The sequence below is a fragment of the Homarus americanus genome, unplaced genomic scaffold (assembly GCF_018991925.1).
Source record: "Homarus americanus isolate GMGI-L3 unplaced genomic scaffold, GMGI_Hamer_2.0 scaffold37049, whole genome shotgun sequence".
Classification (NCBI taxonomy): Eukaryota; Metazoa; Arthropoda; class Malacostraca; order Decapoda; family Nephropidae; genus Homarus; species Homarus americanus.
In genome coordinates, this window is record NW_024731829.1 from 746,118 (window position 1) to 759,644 (window position 13,527).

General features: G+C 35.5%; 1 protein-coding gene across 4 annotated transcripts in view; it reads left to right on the plus strand.

Moving 5' to 3' along the window:
• The window catches only part of LOC121867847 (phosphatidylcholine:ceramide cholinephosphotransferase 2-like), a 70,838-nt gene extending 57,931 nt beyond the window's left edge, over window positions 1–12,907 (plus strand). For all 4 annotated transcript variants that reach the window (XM_042367966.1, XM_042367968.1, XM_042367969.1 and 1 more), the window contains exons 2-7: window positions 3,765–3,989; window positions 4,597–4,727; window positions 5,835–6,036; window positions 6,441–6,715; window positions 8,052–8,227; window positions 9,144–12,907. In XM_042367966.1, coding sequence (XP_042223900.1) covers window positions 3,765–3,989; window positions 4,597–4,727; window positions 5,835–6,036; window positions 6,441–6,715; window positions 8,052–8,227; window positions 9,144–9,299 — 1,165 coding nt within the window. In that variant the 3' untranslated portion in view covers window positions 9,300–12,907. The remainder of the gene's footprint in view (window positions 1–3,764; window positions 3,990–4,596; window positions 4,728–5,834; window positions 6,037–6,440; window positions 6,716–8,051; window positions 8,228–9,143) is intronic.
• The last annotated feature ends 620 nt before the right edge of the window (window positions 12,908–13,527 follow it).

Sequence of the window (13,527 nt, forward strand, 5' to 3'; positions counted from 1 at the left end):
GTCCTTGGTATATCCCTGTTCTCTATACTACAGTCCTTGGTATATCCCTGTTCTCTATACTACAGTCCTTGGTATATCCCTGTTCTCTATACTACAGTCCTTGGTATATCCCTGTTCTCTATACTACAGTCCTTGGTATGTCCCTGTTCTCTATACTAGTCCTTGGTATATCCCTGTTCTCTATACTACAGTCCTTGGTATATCCCTGTTCTCTATACTACGGTCCTTGGTATATCCCTGTTCTCTATACTACAGTCCTTGGTATATCCCTGTTCCCTATACTACAGTCCTTGGTATGTCCCTGTTCTCTATACTACAGTCCTTGGTATGTCCCTGACCTCTATACTACAGTCCTTGGTATGTCCCTGTTCTCTATACTACAGTCTATGGTATGTCCCTGTTCTCTATACTACAGTCCTTGGTATATCCGTTCCCTACCTACAGTATACTGCGGCCTTGTTACCGACCACCACTGTCCTCACACCTCTCATTCTTTTTCAGGGTACCCAGATAATTACTGTACTTCTCTCACTTATACTTCTGATTTGCAATATCCGTCCTTGTTTCTTCTGCCCCCTCCCCCCCTAGCTCCTGGGAAGTTCGCATCACGTCCTTGGAGTCCTCGTTAGAAAAGACGTTGACAACAGTGGCTCATTCGACACCCCGTACAGTTGTTGGTCATTTGACGTAATTGGTGTAACTATTTCTTCCCATTTGTTCTAGGGGCTGCAATTTTTCTACTCCATGTTCCGAGCCAGTGGTTATAGCAATCGATATGTCTGGCTTTATCTTCGTGATCAAAAGTTGTCGTTCTATAGCCAGAAGTCTGTAAAACCAGTTCGACTTACTATTTGGTCTGGAATTAAATGATGGTCATAACAAATGATGTGTATGGATGAGTAATATGCAAAGACCAAAACGGTCATACATTTGCCTCGGTTCCTGTATGGATGATGTATTTGTTTGCATTTGTGTGTATGCTTCTGTTTAGTTTATTTAGTATCTTGAAAATTAATTGGTATCCTAAGTAAACTATGGGGAGACAGGAATAAGTTTTAAGTATAGGAAGGAGAATGCACCAAGGTCATGGCCACAAGGTCTTACAGCTCTTGTGGTAGATTTAAGTTTTTCTTGCTCAATTAATTACTGCATTTAATTTTGATCCTCGAGTAAGAAACTTAAACTGTGGTGGTATTGTGTTGAGGTTGTCACTGGAGGTTCACCTGGCACAAGAGGCAACAGATGGGAGTCACAATAAAAGTGGGGGTGCCTGGTAACTTTGACATTGAAAGATGAATTCTCTGGGCCCACATAAAGCAGCCAGGGAGTGTAATGGTTGTCTCGCTACACCTTATCCATTTTCCCAAAATCGGTGTTAACTTGAGCTATTTTGGGTAACATGCCTGCTGTGGTGATGGTTGTTGTTGTTTTAGTGGTGATTGTTATAAATCATCATGGTCACCATCACCATAGGAAGAGTGCCTGTATACTTGGCTTGTAGTTATTGCATCACTCCTTGAACAGTGATTGTTGAGTGTAGAAGCCAACGTCATGGCAGCGGCTTGCAACACTCACTTCCTGTATCCACTTATTCATTTAATTTTTATACCTCATTGTTTTCATATCCGGTTCTTGATTCCATATGGGGGTGTGTGGGAGGTGCATATCCTATTGTGAAAACATTTTAAGGGGTCGTTATAAATTACAAATCACTCAAGTTGTGGACATAACATGACATCATTAATTTCACAATATTTCTACCAACTTATGTATTGAAGCAGAATTATTATAACACTTGTAATATTCAAAGAAGGTTTATGAAATATTAGTTGACTTTCATAGACGAATCATTACTGCTATCAGATCTCCAACTTAGACTTCAGAACTTTAGTTTTTGGCCCTATTTCGATAAATCTTTTTTTTAAATGTAAGTGTTGGCAGAATCTGCAATAAAACGTATAAAATATTATGATGCATTGTTCCAGGTCTTATGTCAGTCACAGGACATAAAAGTTTAACCACATTTCAGGGTTATCAAACTTTAGGATTGATCTGATGGTTCAGTTCATGTTACCTGCTGGTAGTTAATACACTGCAGTGCTCCCTATCACCTCTACACCTTCCCTCCTGAGATGTCTCACGAAGCCCTTCCTTCCAAACATAGCCACCCACTTCTAGGCCTAACTATACCTCTGTAGTACCTCTGTGCCTCGCCTCATCTTCTCTCCCTCTCTTTCTTTGGACCATACCATATTTTGACCTTCCCTTTTATATATATACTGTATTGGAATTATTTTCCCTTAACTATGGGTAGATATTGTCTCCTCCTACCACCCTTTTGTTTTTAATCATTTTATAGTTCTTATTTATTCATATTTACACACACACACACCCACATATGACAATTTGAGGACTATCTTGAGCTCCTCAGTTGAAGGAGGGGATCCCACAGTAAAATATACCCCATCTAGTTTCCATTACATAATAATATAAGATCTACCCCACCCCACCCCCATTTCCTTCTTGTCATCACATAACAGGATAGTCCATCACTCACCCGTTTAGTTCCAGAATGGTCTCTTGCACCAAGTAATCTTATTTTCAGCTTTTTCCAATATTCTAACTCAGCCCCAGTCTTATCACTAAAGATTGTTCCAGTTTGTTTCTCATCTCAGTTAGCTGTTCCATTTCATTTGTTCATCTTTTGTCTTATATTGATGTCGGCTGTTCTCATCTCTGGGCCCAATTTTGAATAGTAAAATGACACTCCTCAGTGGGTTAAGTCACTATATTATATAGAGTTTGGATGTCTTACTGAATGGACAAATTCTTTGTACTTAATGGGTAAAGATCCCTTAGAGGACAGATTCAATATACAGTACTCAAAGGGTTAAGTCATTGTACTCAAGGAATTAACCAAAAAAAATTCATCCTGGGATTGTTCTTGGTTGTCACAATTCCCTCTGATTTTTTAGTCGTACTGTACATTTACCCTTACTACTGCAAGTGCATAGAATAAGACTGAAATTGGTTCCTGGTTAAGTGTGTCTACTTTAGAATAAGTATTATGCACTCACACCTTTATGAACAGTATTTTTATCATTACTGTATATCTCAACTATAAACAGTCCATTTAAGGAGTTACGGTGGTATAATTTTGTTATTAATATGTTGTAATTAGAAGGAAGTGAGAGTGAGAAATTAAATAATGTATTATTACAAATTCTTTGTTTTTGGTATGGGAGCCTTCAATATTATCACCAGTACAGTATTGAATTGAAACAGTTTTTTAGCCAGAAAAACACAGATACAAAGTAGATAATAATAACAATACAGGTACAGTATTAACATGGCTGAACCAGTTGAGAACCTGAGCTCTTTTGTAGGCACCTGATATATATACTGTACATTTATCTCAAGGAAGTATTATGTAACATTTAGGACAGTGTAAGTACAGTACTGCATCATCATAAAGTACCTGTTGTTCCTGGCACTTATGTAATACAGTACTGTGTCTTCAACCCTATTTTACCTTCACCAAAATATAATTGTAATTAGTCTCATAGTTTAGTAAGAATCTGTGGCATCACTTTTTATGGAATTATTGTGATCTTACTGTTTTGTTGTGGCTCTTTCATAAAAATTTCATTAAATTACAGTATGCTTTATACAGTACAAGTTGTTTAAAACAATTTATTGCTACTGTATGTGTTGCAATGCAAAATAAATTACCTGTAACTAATGATATCATTTTACCGTTTCAGGATGGTGTTAGGAGGAGGGAGTGAAGGGGGTCGGTATGGGTCGGTAGGAGAAAGCGGGGGGCTGGTGAACGAAACTCAGCACTGCGGGAGCAGCAACAGCAGAAGTGGCACCAGTAGTAGTGCCAGCAGTGTAGTGGATGACTCTGACCACTGCCACATGACCCACGACGTGTACCAGCGCCAACCCCTCTTGTCCAACCATGACCCTTATATCAATACCAATGGGTAAGAGCAATTCTTAACCTCCATTTTATTGATGTATTTCCTAGATCCTCTTTCCTCTTCATATTAAATATTCAACTTCAGTTGATGCAATTATATATCACCATGGGCATCTGCAAGAGGGGTAGAAAATGAAAAATTTTCTTCTTTTCTGCAATTCTTGTAAACAATATGCGTACAATACTGTGTATACTTCGTGAATGTGCATTGGCCATCCATTGCTTTTCAGGATTAATTATGTCAACTGAATTATTTTCACTAGTTTTTAATGCTTAAGGTCAACCCTATGATAATTTTAGTGATTAATAATTAGGTGATGACAGTGACAAGCGATATTTCTGATCATACAGTACTCAAAAATAACTCGATTATACTTGATCATATTTTTTATGGATGTATATACTGTACAGTACCTGTTTTGAATAAACTAGTATGTCAGATCTTGCCTTGCTTTCTTGCACCCTGGAAAAAATCCAGTGGATGCCCATGTATATCACTTGTGTATGCTGTGCATCACTGCAGATGTTGCTGAAAGTTAATATAGTAACAGGATAAATATAAAGTATTGTACATAAATAAATTTTTAATTATATTAATCTTCTATTTTCAGGGTTAATAAAGAGGGAGGGAGTGGCGGGTACTATGACAGCAGCAGCAGTAATGGGATAGTAAAGATTGCAATCCCAGCACCACACAGAGAAGAACCAAGATTTCCTAAGGAGAAGTTTAAAACACTCTTAGGTGAGTACAGGTAGTTCCGCTATAACGCGATAATTGTGTTCTTGTAAAATATCGTGTTATAGAAAATCGCATAATAGAAATAACAGGGCTTATGGAGAAAATAGGGTTAGGTGTAGATTACTCGAAATCGAAAAAATTTAGTAGTTAGCCTAACACAAAGGATAGCACAGTCTTAATAAATGTTACATTCATATCTAATAATGAAATCATACAGTAAATGTAACACTTTACCTTGAAAAAATATGAATGTAACTTGATGGGGGAGAAGGGTAATTTTGAGGTTGATAAAATCGAGCTTCTCTTCAAGTGTTATATCCTTTCTTTTACGATCATCACCGGGAATTCTATAACCAGAACGCTTCTTGGAGATATTCTTCTTTACCATATTCACAGTTAATACCACAAAATTGGAGAAATAGAAAGCAAAAATCGTGTTATAGCAAACAAGCGTTCGTGTTATACAAATATCGTTCCTAATTCAAAAATCGCGTTAGAGCAAATTCGCGTTATCAAAACACGAGTTATAGCAGAACTCACTGTAATTAGATGTACTGTATAGACACATCTTCTCCATAGTACAGAACTTTAAAACACCTTAAATGCTGGGAAACAATTATATACAGTACAGTAGAGTTCAATGTACTCGTAGAGTAAATGAATATTTTACCAGGTGAAAGATGCAGTACTTTACAGTACAGTATTGTAAGGAAATACCCTGTACTCAATTTGATTTTTTAGCTAAAAAAACTAGTGTACATATACAGTATAGTACAGTACAAATATTTGAAAACAATATTATAAATTATTATCATGGGGTTAGTCATTTTTTCTAAAAATCTTGTCTGTAAGGGAAGACTTTGAAACGTATGCACCGTACAGTACAGTATATTTTTTAAAGAATTTAAAGAAATTGGGTTTAAAATTTGTGGTTGAGTTTAAATGAGAATGACTAAAGCCCATATGAATATTAGATATCCATTTCCGATAGTATCACACATGATGTTTGGAAAAGGCTGTGTATACTGTATGTCTGTGCGAGGGCTAGTGTATAGTTATCGTCTTGGATTCTTTTAGAACATGGATTTCAGATTTTCTTTTTTTCCTCAGCCTTCCTGTTCCTGTGTTCCAACTGGATATTCACTACTGCCTCACTGGCACTAACACATGAAAAAGTGCCTAATTATCCACCTCTACCTGATGTTACCTTAGACGCCATCACTACACAAGATTGGGGTCTCGACGTGTCTGAGATAATCATCATTGTGTCTGTTTACTTGTGTGTTATGGTCATACTTTTCCACAAGCACAGGTGTGTATATTAAATTTTCTTTAAGCCAACCCATTATGGCATCACGGGAACTGATTGGGAATGATAGTGCCTAGATTTGGTTAATCTGTAGATGAGAATAATTAGTTTGGTATACTGTATACTATTTGGGAAGTGGTACAAGTTGATATATTTAAGACTAGGGAATTAATACCATGATGGAAATGAACTTGGGTTCAATAGATGTACTTTAAAGATTTGACCAATTGAGTTAGTTCTCCTGCAAGTTCATTAAGAAAATATTGAAGCATTGTTTTACATTTAAGAATGTAGTAAATCATGCTTTTTAATTTAAAAACTATTTATGGTAACACAGTAGTTGCATGAGACAGTTTTTTCTATACTAGTAAAAATTTATTAACTGGTTATGTACTTGTCATTTTCAGATGGATTCTGTTCCGTCGTATCTTCCTGATGATGGGATTACTGTATTTTTATCGTTCCATCACAATGTACGTTACGGTTCTTCCTGTTGCCAACCCTAACTACTATTGTTCGCCAAAAGCCAATTATACCAGTCCAGTATTGGTGGCGAAACGGGTGATCCAGTTGCTCTCAGGGTTTGGCCTTTCAATCAACGGTCAACACACGTTCTGTGGGGACTACATTTACTCTGGTCACACGGTCTGCCTTGTTTTGGCATACCTTGTTGTAAGAGAATGTAAGTGTATCAAAGTATAAAAGAGTGGTTTTTTTTAGTTTAGCTCTTAAGTGTTTAAAGAAATAATAGAATTCTGGGTGAAAGGAACTGCAAGTATCTGTTGAGATATTTGGAATTAGGCTACAGCGTAGGTAAACTTTGGTTTGGAATAGTAATATCCATATTTAAAGCTGATGGACAGAAAGACGTTTTGCCCTTCTGGTGAAAGTACAGTCATGGCAAGATGAGAAACGGGTTGATTACATGGAAGCTAATTGTTAGTTTTTTAGTTAGGGTGAAGATGGGTACAATGGGTTTTTTGTATATTATAATGTAGACAAGAAATTGAGAAGGAGATATAAAGGGAGAAGCTCCTTCAAAGGGTACGGTACTGTGAATGACTGGCTACCTGATGCAGTTAACACTATATCAGGGAGGCATGGGTTCCCAGCAGCATAATGTGTATTGTGTGCAGTAGTTAGACCCAGTGCTTCTAATACTTCAACCCTAAACACACACAGTACAGGTATGGTACAATAAGAGTTTGATGCTTAAGGTCAGGGAGAGAATTTGTGGCAGTATATCTGCTTATACTGTAGTAGTATCATGTTTTGATTCCTCCAACTAAAAGTACACTTGAATGAGAAAAAAAAAGGATGACGATAGTTTACAGAAAACATTTAAATGGGTTGTAACTTTATACTGAGGATCACTACAGAAAATTCAAGATGTGTCAGTAACAATATAGTGGTAAGCCTGGTGATTGTTGAGATGAAGAATATTTGAATAAATATTAATTTTACCATATATGGTGACAATTTTAGATTAAAGAACATACCTTTAAGGCTCTTATTAAATGGGTGACTAAAGTGCTTTGGCCAAACGATGACCAGTGCTCATGCAGATTGTTTACGTTGTAAATAGGGCAACGGTCTTAATACATCACCATCGTTAAAGCGGAATATTGTAGATCGGGATACCTGTACAGTACATGAAGAGAGAACAAGATACTGTTATGGATAGATTCTTTAAGGAATCCTTTTGTATTGACAAATGTGTTTACTGGTACCTGTATATACAGCAGCACAGGTATATCATGAAACACACTTTTAATTTTAATATTAATTAAAACAGTTGGTATGGCAAACTTATAGCAGCTTGCAAATTTAACAAAACCCATTTTGAAGTACAGTTTAGTTTAAGAGTTTGCCATTATTTTAAGGTTCTTTGAATACATTTGCAGCAGTAAACACTTTTAATCCAAGTCTTTATATCTTGCTAATACAAAATGTTACTAAGAAAGTAAACACATTACATGAATGAAAAATATAATATTTTTTTGTTCCATTTACTCTAGATACTCCAAGGCGATGGTGGTTGCTACACTGGTGCTTTGCTCTACTAGCAGTAACTGGTGTGGTAATGGTTCTCATAGCTCGGGGACACTACACTGTTGACTGTCTTATAGCATACTACATCACCACACGTATTTTTTACATTTACCACCAGCTGGCCAATAATGCAAATCTTAAGGTGAGACTTAATTATATGTACTACATTACAGTATATATTATCTCTTAAATGTAAATAGTTATATCTCCGTTAGCCGGAACAATTGAGGCAGAGCACTACCGGGAATGAGAGATTTCCGGGTAAGACGACTCTATCAAAGCCGGAAAAAATCCCTCATCCCCAGAATTTTTCGGGTAATGGAAAAATGTTCTCGGAGGTTCCAGAAATTACACATTACATCATCTCTCAAAGCCGGAAAAAAATCCCAACTTCCCGGAATTTTCCGGGTAACAGAGAAATGGTCTCGGAAATTGCGCATTTCATCGTCTCTCAAACCCGGAAAAATATCTCCCATCCCTATAATTTACAGAAAATGCACCTGATTTTCATCTCTCTAACCCTGAAAAAAACTATCCCCAGAATTTTCCGAGTACTGGGAGAATTTTCTTGGAATTTTCCAGAAAATGTGCCCCTCGGAAAATTTCAATTCCGGCTATCAGAGAGTTCTGGTTAAGAGGAATTCCAGCTAACAGAGATATTACTTTGTAATTCATAAGTTTTACATAAAAAATGGATTTACCGCAATGCTAATACTCTGTACGGTGGTTACACTGTATCTGCTCATTTCTATGTTGCACCTATCTCCTCATATATAGTGTAATACTGTATCTGTACTTAGTGGCAGGAATCTACTTAGTATCAGTACAATATTAGTGAATAACAGAATTAGTTGCAGTATCATTTTTACAAATTCTTATTATCAGTAGCTGAAGCAACTTCCCTGCAATGCCTCACTCTCCATGGTGTTCAGATTATTAAATACATCATATATTTTTTAGAGATTCACAGATATAAGTAGCTATTGAAACTTTGGCATTAAAAGTTCTACACTGTTATGTTGTTATATTTCTCTAGATGGGCGTCATTTTATTTACAGGAAAGCGGTCCAAACAACTTCTTGGAAAGGGTATGGTGGTACCCACTGTTCTGGCGTTTTGAACGAAATGTTCAAGGTGTTGTTCCGAGGCATTATGAGTGGCCTTTACCTTGGCCAAGGAGGTGGAGCAGCAAAAACCCACAAAGAACCTCATAGTTAATGACTGTGCATATTTCCAGATCACAGTTTTTCGTGTTTCATTGTCCTTCTTAGTGCCAGTCCACCCGAGGTCACTGTATACAAGATGAAGTATTCATTCATTCATTCATTTATAATATTAATAAGGCCTTTAATAACTCACAGTTGCATGTAGTACACTAATTTGAATGTAGCCCATAAGGGAGTAAAGTATAGTGACAATTTAGGATGAAAAATAAGTTACTTGTATGTAAATTCATGTATACAGGTAACTAGATTTAGGACTACTATACAGTACTGTACAGTATTTACTTTGTTTCTTGTAAAAGTTATGGCATAATAATATTCAAAGATTGATGTAAAGACACTGCCTCACAAATACACAGAATATTATATGAAACTGCACAGTATATTTAATAAAATTAACAAATGTGAAGGTACAAAAATTTTGAGGTTCCCTCTACTCTTTATTAGGGACAGTGGAGTCACAGTTGATTATTCCTCTTGTATATTGTGACCGATTTAATGTGATATTGAATACTCACTACATATCACCAATATTGTGTGATGAACAGTGTAGGTTTTAAACAAAACATGTGTACATTAAATTATTTGGCTAAGCTTTTTGTCTGTATATTTGAACAGTAATTGTACAAAGTATATATTGTTAGGCTTACTCTTATGCAAGTTTGCCTTGTGGACTATATTTTTGGAAAATGTCCAGTTTATCTTTTCATGGTGTTTAGAGTGTGCGAATGTTTTGTGTGGCAGGGTGAGCAGATCTGACCTTGGTTAGTACTACCTTGTCAACAGTCAAGTCAAATTTGCTGGCTTCATCACCCGAGTGAGGATCTGCCTTTGATGACAAAGATATACAGTACATATATTAAAAATCCAGTTTCAGATTGACTTGTCAGGGAATTAATATTTTTGGCTTTATTTTATAGGTACGAGTAGATGGATGAAGTCTTCATAAATTCAGGTAGTGCTTTCAATTATAGATTTTTTTTATTTTTTGCTATACTGCTTCCACAATATAGTGATTGTACAACTTAATTTATCTCAACTGCATATCAAGTAATTATTTAGATATGTAAGTATAAGGATTTTTCATTTTGCTGATACAGCCATGGTGCTACATCATACGTACTGTGCATATCTTGTCTGTTAAAGTTAATCACTTATTTCTTAATTTTATTTTACACTGGAAATGACCATTTTACCTCAAAGTACTTGTATAGATAGTAATTGAATCCCTTGCAAATGTTTTACAAATTTAGTTATATTCTGTACTTCATTTATGGACAATCTCAAATTATGAAGAATGGAAGAGAAAGCAGATGAAAGAAGGGACATTGGTTTTGAAAATCGTTTTCATCTGTGACAAATTGGTGATATTTTAATGGCTTCTTGTATATGTATTGAAAATGTGCATAATCAGTGTTAGGTGTGAACTCATTCCAGGCTAGTAATACAGTTATCTATTGCTTTAGTCAAAATGTTAATGCAGTACAGTTTCTTCAACAACAGTGAATATTATTTACTAATTGGTTTTGAGTGGAGGATTTAATATACAATACATTACAATACTTGCAGATTATTTTGTCTGCACGTCCTGGTTTGTCTATTGATGTTGGTTGGAGTTTACACAAGCTCTGATAATATCCCTTTCCTAACTGTGGTAGTCTTCCAGTGACGACACTCATTCATGCTTAAAAATTATTCTGCACCACCACAGACACTAAATGATCCAGTAACAAATATCAGTATCTTGAAAGAACCAAAAATATGATTGCCCTATGTGTTTCTGTGCTGACATTTGATAACAATTTCCTATCTAGAATATATATTTAGTTGTTCACGTGCTGTGTAACTATATCTTTGGGATACTTTCGGCTTTTAATTATGTATGGTACATTTTGATAACACTCCTGCATGACATCTAGCAGGATAGTCTTCCAGTGATGTATATATACTTTTGATTCAAGTGATGGATATGTTGAGCTACATTATTACATTGGGCATTTAGCATATAATTGCTGGCAAAATTCCTGGGCAGTACTGTATTATAAGGATTTCATGTTGTGGCAGTTGGGAGGTCATCAGAGTCAGTGATATGTTAGAATGTTGTGGTACCTGGTTTCATTGTTTTTAGATAAAGTCCAGTATACAAGATGGATTTCATGAATAAATAATGGTATATGAGTAGTTTATCGTTTCAAATACTGTAGTGTGTTCAATTTAGCCTATACGTAGTTGAAAGTGGGCTTATCCATAGATAACCAACACTCTTCCTTCATACATTTATAGTAGAATGACATTCAGTATGCCTTGCTTAGAGCTGAATTTGATTGTTAGGTGACCTTTCTTTTTTGCCAGTTTATTTTCATTTAATTATACTTTATCAATGTTTAATTTGCATAATTAAAAACATTTTTTCTTGATCACAGGAGCTGACAAATCGATATTTTCTGTGATTAATTAATATACTAACCAATAAATACTGATGGAATAATTCAGTGAATATTCCATCACACATGAAAGTCATTTTTAGATCAGTATTAGCCTTAAATGAAGTGTTTGTCATTCTGGCATGAAATTACAAAAGGAAGTGTTGGTCACATTTATAAGAGATTAAATTGTCGTGCAGAATTGCCAAATGCAATGATTGCCTAAACAGGTCCACTCAAAATACTGTACTGTATAAAAAATGGCCATGAGAACCGAGGTCTATAATGTTAAAAAGAATATTACAACCTTTGACCCTTCCACAATAAGTCATTATTTGCCCAGCACATTCATCATATTTTTTAAAGTTGCTATACTGTATCAGAAAGATATACTACCTGTAAGACATTTACTAGAGATTGTTTTCTGAGAACAAATAAGAGCAGTAATATTAGGGGCGAGTTGCCAGTGTTTATTAAGATGATGAAATGCTGTACTACGTATATGCCAAAATATTCCTTTCAATTCTTAAAATGAAATACTGTTTATACTAGAATACTCCTTTATAGTAGAACTTCTTTCAGGATGAAATTTAGTCTTCCTTTTGAATTTACTACTACAAGCAGCAAATAAGCAATGGCTTCTGCACGTTAGGTGAAATGTTAAAATCCATTACTGAATTACACAAGACTTCAGCGGGATTGAACCACGGAGCGATGTATATGCAAGTTTCATCGCGAATGGATTCTTCAGGCTAAAATCAGACATGGCTCAGTAATGGTTTGCAGCTTCATACAGTAGTAGTAGTAAATTCACATCATAGGAATACCAATTCACATATTGAAATGGGTTACAGTAAATAAGAGGAATATTTTGGTACATTATGCACTTCATCACCTAAAGGTAACAAGCAGGAGCCCATAAACATTAGCTTCATGTATAAGTGCATTTTATGAATAGAATGGAAGAAAGACAAATTTAAACCATTTCTCATTTGTAAGCTCTGGAGAAAACACTGATGTAAAGAAATGTATTTTTATCTTTTATATGGCAGAATATAAGAAACATTATTTGAATAAAACTTTTTCAATCTTCCATATACTACAGTACATATGAGAAAATGTATGATGCACTCCTTATGGACATGTCATTAAACTGAATTAAAGAAAGCATTCACATTCTCTTTATTCTTTTGCCTTTTCATACAAATGTAGTTTGCAGTACAGGCAGGTCCTGATTTATGGGAGAGTTACATTACTGAAAAATGTATTGTGAATTGATGCACATTATCCCATTGGTTCCCATGATATAACTGGAGATATGTTCTTATGATGGGGTTACTGCATTACCTTTTATTTGCAGATGCTTAAGCTCTGGCTTAAATAATTTATGAACCAATTTTATTTTATTTTTGCAACAATACCCCAGAGACCATACAGGGCTGGAGCTCTCAGGGAACCTCCAAGGTGCTGCAGGGAACCTCCTCGGAGTGGTCGGGGCCCCAGGGACCCACAAAGGGGCAGTGGAAATATAATAGTTACCCCTAAAACCTTCCTCCCAGTTTTCTGTGATCAAATATAATAGTTAACCCTCATCCATCTTATGTGATGAAAAATAATACTGAAACCCAGAAATTAATCATTTAATTAGTATTGTGTGAATGTTTATTATTACTGATAATTTTATTAAATAGTAAATATATAATAGAGTATGCTATTAAAAGCTTATTTGATTATTCCTGTAATTAATGAAGTAATTACATAAATTCCTGTAATTCGTCAAAATGCAGGCATCCTAA